The sequence below is a fragment of the Cryptomeria japonica genome, chromosome 3, assembly GCF_030272615.1.
Source record: "Cryptomeria japonica chromosome 3, Sugi_1.0, whole genome shotgun sequence".
Classification (NCBI taxonomy): domain Eukaryota; kingdom Viridiplantae; phylum Streptophyta; class Pinopsida; order Cupressales; family Cupressaceae; genus Cryptomeria; species Cryptomeria japonica.
This window is the reverse complement of record NC_081407.1, coordinates 786927291-786939008: the sequence shown is the minus strand read 5'-3', so window position 1 is coordinate 786939008 and position 11718 is coordinate 786927291. Positions and strand designations below refer to the sequence as shown.

At 32.9% G+C, this 11718-nt stretch overlaps 1 protein-coding gene across 1 annotated transcript; it reads left to right on the top strand.

The window, feature by feature from the left end:
• Positions 1-6295: 6295 nt before the first annotated feature.
• Positions 6296-8112, top strand: LOC131069578 (probable leucine-rich repeat receptor-like protein kinase At1g35710). Its single transcript, XM_058005082.2, has 2 exons — positions 6296-7686; positions 7824-8112. The coding sequence occupies exon 1, from the start codon at positions 6327-6329 to the stop codon at positions 7440-7442; it is 1116 nt and encodes a 371-aa protein (XP_057861065.2). The 5' UTR covers positions 6296-6326; the 3' UTR covers positions 7443-7686; positions 7824-8112.
• The last annotated feature ends 3606 nt before the right edge of the window (positions 8113-11718 follow it).

Genomic DNA, 11718 nt, shown 5'->3' with positions numbered 1-11718 from the left:
AGGGATAGGGACAAATATCATTGAGTGAAAATTGATTAGTTTTCACACCACTACGAAGTTGTTGGGCAAGATTTTCAACTTGTTGCTGCAACATCTCTATTTCATTTGGAGGAGGAGGAGGTGGTTGATTACCATGATGAAGGTTGTATCTGATGGGATCTCTACCTCTTTCGTCCTCATTGCGACTTTGTCATTCTGATGCTTGTCTTAGTTGTACAAGATCAAAGTTAGAGGGGAGTTTGGCTCCCTCTTGAGCAAGTCTAAAAAAGTGAGCATCAGCATTGCTCCTGAATATTTCGTCAAACAAAAATTAAAGAGAGGGTTGTGTTGTGCCCTTTCTATTATCGCAAGGGTAGGAGTACTTGGATTTTCGTCATTTGCGTTTCCTCCAAGGGATTCTTGGAATTCATTGATATTTTCCTCCTCTTCTTCTTCCTCAATTTCTCATTGTCTAGACTGTGATCCAGTATGAGCCATTTTATTTATAAGTTTTTATTGATGTTGGGTGAAAATGATGATGAGTTGTTGATGAAATGAGAGATTTATGGTTGGTGTGGTATTTTGCATATGGATCTCTAGCACTTAAAGGTAGATGTGACCAAAGTTCTTTCTTGAATTAGTTGTTGTGTTTGACAAAGTTTGAAGTGATAAGGTTTAGAGAAATCTAAGATGTGTTACAGACTTAACTACCTACTAATGAGAGGATTCACTCATAGACTAGTTTTAACCTGCATAGAGATGTCTCTTAGGATGAGCTTATCCTAGATGTAGAGACACTCTAAAAAGTGATGGTTTTGTGTTTGATTCAAGCAATATTGAAATAGAACTTAGGACAAGAACCTCTTAATGTTTTGAGAGTTGAAATGGAGTGATGATGTGAATGTGGTATTGGAATGAATGAAATGTTCAACTTCAATAAAATCTTTGTGTCACATATGGGACAAATTATTCTTCTTCTCTTTCGGGAGTTGGTGGTTCATCAAGAGCTACGTTATATGTGATGCAAATATCTGGAAAGAAGTCAGGATTGATCTTGCCTCCTTTATTTTTGTGATAACTCAAAGCGTGATATTGCATAAAATCTCGATGGTTTAATGACTCTTGATCAAATTCGTTTGATTTCCCTTGAAGATAGAGACGCGTGTGACGTAGAAAAGCTCTATTAGAGACAAAAATTTGTCTATTAAGATAGAAGAATTTCCTCCTTTTGATAAGAGCCTTTGAGCTCAATGGTCTTTTCTTCAATTTGATGTGTTGATGAAGATTCTTCTTTCTCAAGATGTGAAGAATGGTCACGTAGTTTGATACTTTTGTTGTTTGATTTTGATCCTTGTTGGTTTCTGAAAAATGTTTGTGTTGGATGAATACTTGTTGTTTGAACTGATTTTTTATTTTTCTTTGACAAGAAAACAAAGCAAGCATACAAACACAAAAATGTTGCCTCAAAAAGGCACAAATAAATATGGGTCTAGATCAACCCAAATCCTTGGACTTTTTATGACCCTTTCCTTTAGATGTATTTTAAGGTGTTTTCCAAAGCCTGAAGTCGGCTCAATTTGCATTGGTCTTGACTCAAAAATGAAAACATTTCAAACACTTTTTATCCCTAAGGTCAAATGGCCATTTGTGATAAATTCAGCCCACATCTTGATATTTCTTCGACTTTGGTACTACATACCTTATGAATCCCATTGTGGCAAGTAAGGATGTGATATACTAAGTCTTGCACGAGCATAGCAAATAGATGATCCCTATGATGGGGGAGTCACCACTTTCATCAAGCCATAAGTGACTTTTCAAAAAGCTATGTTTCTACTCAAAGAAATATGCACGGTGAGTATCTTGGGAGCAAAACCATCTATGCTCTTGCACTGAATTGTATCACAAATATCTTCAATCAATAGAACGGGTGGGCTACTACTTAAAGGTGCTTAGTAATGTTCGATGTTTTTAGACATAAGTTCATTCTATAGTGACTCACTTAAGAGCCTTGTAACTTGTGGTGGGCCAATTTGTCCTTTTGGCAAGTTACACTATAGGAACAGCTATACCTAAGGCTATAGCTTTCACTCTCACCTAATTTCTATAGCGCCTTGAAGGATTTATCACGTGAGGTCATTCACAAGAGTGATCGATCTCTTTGCAGACCTCTCTTAAAAAGATAAAACTTGAGTGTTACTAACACTTTTCTCTTGCACCTAGGACCACGAGAGCCAAGGGAGAGGATAGTGTGTGTTAGAAGTAGGACCACTTGACAAACTCTTTTGCACAAGTGTGCCAAACATGAAATGCACTTGTTCTTTTTGACTTGTCATTACAATGATGTTTTATCTATTTGGAGATGTTTCTCCAACAACCATGATGTTGTTTTTAACTTCAAAGGCAATATGTTTAAGTAAACTAGAATTTGAAATCCTAGTCAACTTAATGAAAAACACTTTTGCATGAAGTAAAATCGTTTGTGCAAAATGAGACAAGTTGATTGCTCTTTTTACTTGCACCAAAAAATTGAAGTGTTGATTGTGAGTTTTGCTTAAGTTTGATGCAATAAAATGAAATTTGTCTTGTCTTGTTTTAAGCACCAAAAATAGAGTGTATCTTAACTTGCAATGAAAGCAAATTTGTGTTGTTGAGTTTTAGAGCACCAAAACAAAATTGAACCTAACTTGCAAGAAATGAAATTTGTGTTTGTGAATTTTAGAGCACCAAATAAATTTTTTTAATTTTTAAACAACAAAAGGAGTTAGTTTAAACCTGCACAATGAAACGAATAGTTAGGAAAATCCAAACATATGCTAGGCTTCTACAAGCCTAAGAAAATTTATGTTCTCGATTACATGGTCTTTTTTACAACGTTCTGTTACAATAGCGCTACTCTGTGTGCAAATAGAAGCACTGCTTAACACAAACGTGCTAAAACAAAGACAAAAGCGCTAAAATCAAAATTTTAACAGCAAAAATAGATGTGCTAAAACATGGACAAATGCACTATTTAAGCCTTAAAAGCGCTAATGTACGGGAAATAGCGCTAAATTTGAGACAATAGCGCTAATGTAAATACAATAGCGCTAGAATATCAAATTGCAATAGCACTAAAACGCAATCAAAGGCACCAAAGCGTGACCTGTGTGTTAAGCTAAACAGTCAAAAAGTTAGTTATTAAGCAAAAATTGTTGTTAGATTCACGTCAGGTTCACCAAATGATGCTCTGCAAAATAGACAAAGTTAGATTAAAACTTGTGGTCATATAACACACCAAAAACACAAGAAACCAAGATCAAAGTTAGTGTTCTTCAACCAAAAACTAATCTAAGAAGGCATATCAAAAGAGACACTAAAAATATGATAAAGGATTTAACTATGGAAGTAAATACCACAAGACATCTCCAAATATCTTTTATCACGCTCTTAACTCTTTCTCCTTTGTTCCTCTCCTCTCCAAGTTCCAAATTAGTGTAGCTCTCAGCAACTTTTTGCACTATGGATGCTTATGGAGGTTCAAGATTGTAGATGATTACTCTAAATGCTATGCAAGTATGAACAATCTAGAAATGAGATTATTATCTAGTCTAGTGTTGATTTTAATCCAAAAGAGTAAATGTAAATGCTAAATGCCCTCTAGAATTCACTATAGATTAAATGCATACAAGTTTTCAGATTTATGGCTAAGAATGATAAATGCTTGAGAATTCTTGAGGCTTGAGGATTTGAAAATGAGGAATGTGAGCTCTATTTATAGGTAAAATGGAGCAATGGATGGTTGAGATTGAGTAATCTCAACAAGGGTCAGGATTGAATGATATTCAATCCATGTGAGGGCTTTCAACCCAATCCCAGGATGACAAGTGTCAACATGAGAGGGGTTGAGAGGAGAGGGAATAAACATTAAATTCTTGATATGACCTAAGAGTTAACTTGGGAATTAAGGTCAAGGTTGGGTTGAATGAATAAATTCGTTATTCAAAGAATAAAGCTTTTATCCAATGGATAAATTCTTGTGCAAAGGTAAACGGATAACCATGGTCAAAGCAATAAATGCTTGAGGAGACACATGAGTGCAAGTTGAATTAACCATAAATGGTTATGTAAGAGCCATTAATGGTCATGTAAGAGTCATTAGTGGTTTGGAAGACTTTAGAGGTTAGTTTGTTGAGCACATAAAGCATTAAATACTTTTCAAAGACTTTGGAGTCTTTGAGAAGTGACTCAAAGTTGCTTAGGAATGTGACAATAATTAGGGGATGGATTAGGTTAATTAGGATGGGTTTAGAAGAATCTAGAAGGGGATTTAGGAATGTAAGTGGATTTGGTGGGTGAGGGAAAATAGGATTTCCATTAAAATAAAAATTCATTTATTTCAATAAATGGGTGCAAGTTGCATTTGTAGGAAAATGCAAGTGGGAGGATTTAATGATTTAAATAAATGTTTTATTTAATTTATTTAAAAGATGAAAAGGGGGATTTAATTAAATAAACAAAATTTATTCATTTAATTGATTGTAAATTTGGTTTAATGAATTAATTAAAATAAATTGAATAATTTATTTAATTAATAGGAGAATGTTTGAAGATAAATTAATTAAATATTAATTTAATTAACTGATGGCTAGTGGGTTTTTAATCAAATAAATAGCAAATATTCATTTAATTAAACTGGACAGATTTATGTGACTACACCAACATTATTATTATAATTAAAATTTTGAGTTAGATGATATATCCATTACATGTATGTTTATGTATTTATGGTAAATGATTTATATAATGACTTAGGAGTTCTGAACTATTGACTTCAATTTATATATATTTTGTTGGTGAAGTTTGAATTTGTATTTAGAGAATGGATAGATGGTTCATCTCTCTCACACATACATATAAATAATTACTACATATTTATTCTTGAAAAAAAAAACACAATAATATAATATAACCATTCATTATGATATGTTGTCCTTTACATAACTAATTTTCTTACATTATTTTTTTATTTTTAAATTTAAATTTAAATGAAGATAAACTAAACTTTCATATTCTCCTTTCATTATATATATATACACACACACACACACACACTATTCTAACTATCTTAAATACATCTACCTAAAAACCTTTCAAAATATTAATCTTAAATTATAGTATTTTAAAAATTAAATGAAAAACAAATTTAACAAAATTTATAAATAAAAATTAATTTTAATTCGAAGTACTTTATACAAACACGAACTTATTTTTTAACTAAAACGTTTTTTATTTTAATTAAAATAAAATATATTAAAATTTAAATTTAATTTAATTTTAAAACATGTTTATTGTTTATTATTATAAATATATATTTTTATTAGTGGAAGAGCACCAGTAGCCGTCATAGCTAACTTTCCGCACCCACAACCGTCATAGCTAACTTCGCGCACCTACAGATCAGTAGTAACGATGCATGTTGTGGAATCAATTATGCGCACAAAGGTCAAAAGGTGCACATTTCAAAGTGTCGCCTCATACCTAATTAAAGATGTTCCAGTAATTGTCAACTCAAAATTGCTAGTACTTGTTGACAAATGTCCCAATAGTGGTGCAATAGTGGTGCACAAATAGGTCAATTGTGAACCAAAAAAATACAAAAAATGATCGGCTATTGGTACAAAACAAATTTATTAATGGTGTTTTCACTATGACGACTATAGGGGGGTCAACATGACTATAAGTGACGGTTATTAGAACTATGTTATCTATTGGTCGTCTTCCCCTATTTAATTTAAGATATATCTTAAAGCGATTCAATTTACAACTTAACCCGTCAATTTAATTTGCATTGTTGTATATTTTTATTTTCCCGATAGGTTATAAGTTATCCTTTTAAAAAACTACCAAAATTACAAAAGAAATGGACTTTGCCAACGAAGCATTTTGGAGACCAAACACTTAAGAACTTGTTGACTTTGTCAATCTAAACGTACAAATTTTCAGTTGGAAGGCCATTATCAGGCAAGAGAGTCTTTATTGCTGTCACACTACCAGCGTAACTTTTAATCCTCCGACGATCCAAAATGTGCGCTATGGAGAGATTTAATATCTACGAAATTTTAAGAGGCGGCACCGTCTATTATAATTAACAGTTTGCGAGGATTTTATGTATTTTATACTTATTCTCACTTCCAACCACAATGCGTCTCGGCATAGTTGAATCAATGTGGAAAGGATAAAGATAAAAAAAAAAATTGTGTAGCACACCATCATCTATTTATTCTTCCATCCCCATTCCATGCTATTCAATTGAATCGGCTGTTTGTGTGTTCTGTCTCTCCCTGCTCTAATTAAGTTGCGTTACCATGGCTCCTCTTTTCTTATTGCTTTCCATTTCCATCCTTTCAACCTCCGCTCTTCCTCAAACTTATCAACACCAACACCAACAATTGCTGTTGCGATTTAAAGATGCCATTTCTCACAACAGCACCACTTCTCTGCCCGATTGGACTCCCCATCGACCCCTCTGCAATTGGTCTGGGCTCACCTGCGATCCATCGTCTCACTCTATCCTCGCCCTCAATTTATCCCTAATGAACCTACACGGCACCATCTCTCCTGTCCTAGGGAACCTCTCTTCTCTTCGATCCATCGATCTGTCTAACAATGCCCTCACTGGTCACATTCCACCTCAACTCGCCCAACTTCCCCGTATGCACAAACTCTGGCTGCATGCCAACCAATTACAAGGACCAATTCCCCCCTCTCTCTCCGATTGCCGCAGTTTGCATGACCTGAGACTCTCTTATAACCAACTGCATGGCAGCATTCCGCCTGACCTGGGTCGCCTCACAAGTCTGACGATTCTTTACTTAGGAGCAAATAATCTCACAGGCACCATTCCCCATTCTTTAGGAAACCTGTCCGCCTTAGTTGAATTGTACTTGGGAGACAACCATCTCACCGGTACCATTCCCAGTTTTCTCGGAAATATGTCTTCCTTAGTTAAATTGGAATTGGAATCAAGTGGTCTCACAGGTACCATTCCCCCTCAATTGGGCATGCTCACTGACCTGCAGGTTCTTTACCTTTGGCAAAATAACCTATCAGGCACCATTCCTACCTCTTTGGGAAATCTCTCAAAATTGACAGAATTAGCCTTGTACGAAAACCATCTCCAAGGCCCCATTCCCTCTGAATTGAACAGACTCACTCATCTGCAAGGTCTTTACCTCTGGGCAAATTTCTTATCTGGCACCATTCCCCGTGAATTGGGCATGCTCACTAACCTGCAGTTGCTTTACCTTAGTATGAATAACTTATCAGGCACGATTCCCAGCTCTTTCGGAAACCTCTCAAAATTGACTGAGTTATATTTGTCAGAAAACCATCTCCAAGGCTCCATTCCCTCTTTGTCAAATCTGTCGAAATTGAAGAGATTATATTTATCAAAAAACCAACTTAGTGGGCTTATTACTTAAAAATTGGTATCAAGCTCTCTAATTTACATTTCCCTAGTTTGCCTCGAAATCTACATAGTGGAAAAATAACAGATTCTAATCGTAGCCTGCATCAGCTAACATATCTTTGTATCTACCACCAGAATATAACAGGGGAGATGTCTGTTAATTTAGTGGGATGTCAGATGATGAAGGTTCTTTGCTTTGGGTACCCTTTTAGACAACACATTTGCACTCAAAGAATCTTTTGACTATAATGTTCCAGGTAATTTTTTGAGCTTTCTTTATGGATTAGGCGAAAGTGTTTCTATGAAGGAGATGTTTAATAGTCTTATAGTTAATCTTTCTATATCATTTTCTTTAATAGCCTTTTAACAATTTTATGAATAAAATTGATCGCAGACTATGGATTGTGCGGAGTGTTTGTACGAAAGGAGATGTTTAAGGTTGTCGAATTCTGATATTAGAGAGGTAGTTTCAAGGAAGTGATGAAATGTTTGTGAGAGATATTATTGACGAACGACAATAGATATCTTTCTTTCATTTATGTTGGTTTGTCTCTAATGGAGTTTCTTGTCTAACTCCATTTATTACTGCAATAGAGATATTGTGGATCACCAAGACAACTGCCTCAACACATCTTTCAAAGGAAGGTGAAATCTACCATGCAAAGCATCCTTCACAATAACAATCCCACATAAACATACATTTTAGATGTTTATAAGTTTATTAAACTGTTTTAACTTCCTTTCATGTAAATTTCAGCTCTTTGATCTTGTAAGGTGTTCCAATTCATGTGTATGAATTATACTAATTTGACAAAGTATAATGTTGTCTATATATTGTTTAATGAAATATTGCAAAAAGTGTAACATATTGTCTTATGTACATTGAGGTTGAATTTTTTTTCCTTAACGCACTACGACCTCACACGAGCTTTTCTAAATATCACCCCTGGACCTTGTATACAAGTATTGAAGAGTTGTCTTGAATTGCAATGTAACAGAAATCTCGATTTCACTCTGCAAAACACCTGGTAAAGGATAATTTAGCATTACCAATATGGACTGAGTTGGATTTAATGTGAGTCTCCTCTGAAGATTTCCCAAGTTACCTAGAGAATTAAGTTTCTTTAGCTACTTGGTGCAGAAACTTACTATCGGTTTTTAAGTTTTTCTAAATATGTTTTTTTTTAGGAGTTGGGAGTTCAATTTTTTTAAATTAAATTTGGGAGTTCAATTTTTTTTTAGATTTTTTTTTTAAATTAAGATTAGAAATTGTTTTTTTTCTAAATGTTAAGTGGAGTCTAGAGTTCTATATTTTCACTTTTTAAAATTTTAACTAAAATGGAGTTAGATTTTTCATTTTTTATTTTTAAATTAAGATTAGAAATTATGAAGTAAATCGTTTATTTTTTAATTGAGAAGCTATTTATTAGATTTTGGTAAAAATGTTTACACACATACTTTAAAAAAAATAAAATCTTAAAATATATTTTTAAAATAGAAGTATTTGAAGGAGTTTTATTTTGTAAGTTTTTCTAAATATTATGGGGAGTTGGAAGTTCTATATATTCAGTTTTTTAATAAATCAAATTTGGGAGTTCAATTTTTTTTAGATTTTTTCTAAAATTAAGATTAGAGATAAATTTTGGAGTCTAGAGTTCTATACTTTCACTTTTTAAAATTTTAACTAAGGTTAGAAGTTTGATTTTTTATTTTTATTTTCAAATCAAGATTAGAAATTATGAAAGAAATACACATACTTTTAAAAAAATAATCTTAAAATATATTTTTTTAAATTACTATCTATATTTTTAAAATAGAAGTACACCAATTTAATTCAATGTGCAAGGGCCTTCCTCAAAACTATGTCATTGCTACTAATTAAATTTACCAATTTTTCTGAAATATGGTTCTTTCAAATAATTCATCAGCTAATGGAGATATACCCAATCATTACATACTTCTCACTCATCCTATCTAACGCGCTCCTTTTTCGTTAGGAATGTGAGCATGGGCGTTACATCCAATGACATGAAAATGAGACTCTAGGATTTCTACCGCTCTATTCTTTTCTGGTGTTATATCCATAAATCCCTTTCAAGGTGATTTATTCAAAATATGTACTATAGTATGAGTTGCTTCAACCTAAAATTTGGTTTCTTTCTAGAGGGTAAAGTGTAATATTCATCTAGTTGTTAGTTACTCATATATTCATGGTATTCATTTTATTCTACGAGCTTAATCAGTTATCATTTAAAATAAAAAATTCTTAACAAAAATTCTATTATCTATATTTATTTGTAATTTTAAATAATAAATATTTGACTAGAAACAAGTTAACAAAAATTAGAATTTATAAATATTATAATGTTTTAAAAATGTTAGAAAAAAATATTTATGAGTTCAAAAAAAGATTATCATTAGTAGATTATAATCTTTAATTTTATTGAAAAAAGTTCTAGTTATTTATTTAAAGTATATTGTATTTAAGTTTAATTAAGGTATTTTTTTTTTTCATCTAGGTGAATTCGGGAATAAGAACAAGTGTCATCTCTTTGATTGATTGGTGCACATGTTTACCTCTGCATCACTCACTCTTTGACTCACGATTGCTAGCTGTCTTGTTTCCTTCATGAAGATGAGTTCTCTTGAAACCAGTCCTCTTACATCTTGAGTCAACCCTTCAATTCATTGAGGCTCACTCAATCTCTTTGAGAATACTTGTCATCTTACCTCATACATCCTAGATTTTATATATGTAGTCATTTTCTTGATTACAACATCTTGAATACATTACTTGAGAATTTTGTCGAATTATTTCCTTTTGTTTTTCTTTAAATTTATGTCATCGTAATATTCTTTTAACTCTACAAAATTTTCATATTATTCATATTAAATCTAACATAGTATCGAACAAGGAAATTTAAGTGGTAATTAAATTTCAAATATAGATATAGAAGCAATAACCAATAATATTAACTTTGATCAAGTTTCTTTTTTTTTTAATTTCATTCTTAAGCTTTTTTTAAATATTTGATCAACCGAGAACATAAATGATATCTTTCAGAGGACAAAATTATGAACCAACTGAATATGACAAGCATATAACCATCCAAAACCGAATCCAAGGATCTGATCATACTGGATCAGAATCGGCCAAAACCAAGTCCAACCGGGACAAGGAACCAATCGAGAAAGAACCAAATCCAATCGAGATACAGTGTTGATATCAATGACAACACATAATAAATATTGTCAACAATGCATTCCCTAATATCTTCATTGTGAAGCACATCGTAGGGTACCAAAAAAAATGCACCTTCCGAATCATCTTCAACAGACTTGAAAGGGTGTTTCTTGAAAATAGGTCTAGTCCTGTCCCTAATCTTCATGACCAATGGGGTAGCAATACTAGAAACTAAAGCCATTTCAAATTTTAGGGTTTGCAGAGACTGAAAGTCTAAACATACCTTGATTCGCAATCGTGCGCAAAAATTCACTTTAGGATCGTGGAAATAGCTGTTGAAATCGCCACATCACTTTGCTTTGCTTCTCTAAACTATTCACTTGATCACATTGTGACAAATGAAACTCTCAAACACCTTTTTATCCTTTGAAAATCTAATTCTTCATTGTGATAAATGCAGCAACCGGTTACCATGATTTTCATAGAGTCACTTACCGGAGCATTGATTCTTCTCTAAAACTTCTGGATAACATCTGTGCACATGATTTGATTATTCTCCAACCTTCCAGAGTTAATTGTAGATCAGAAAAGATGGGGTTCTTAGAATCTGCATGAAAATCTCCCCCCAAGGCATAAAGCCATAGTTACTGGATGAAGATCCTACACCAAATTTGGGTTCAAATCCATTGTCTGCTTTGGATTCATCTTTTCTTACCCACATCTTCTCATTCTTTTCTTTGATCTCTTCCACTTTCACCTTTCCCTTGTCAATATGACCAATTTTATTACATACATTACAAATAAAATTCTTCTACATAGGTCTAAATTTGTTATGATTTGGTCTCATCCTACACTGGTTAGAGATATATCCAAACATCCCACAATCATAACACCTCTTATTTTGGAAGTTGTTCATTACTGCTCTACACATATTTGACTTGTGACCAAAATTATTGCATATGAAACACAAACCCATATAGGTAGGAACATTATTCATGTTGTTCATTCCATTATTCATCCTACTTCTGCATTGATTCACTATATATCAAATTTATTGCAAACAAATAATCTGCCATTGAGCTTATGAGCATTAGGATGTCTTACT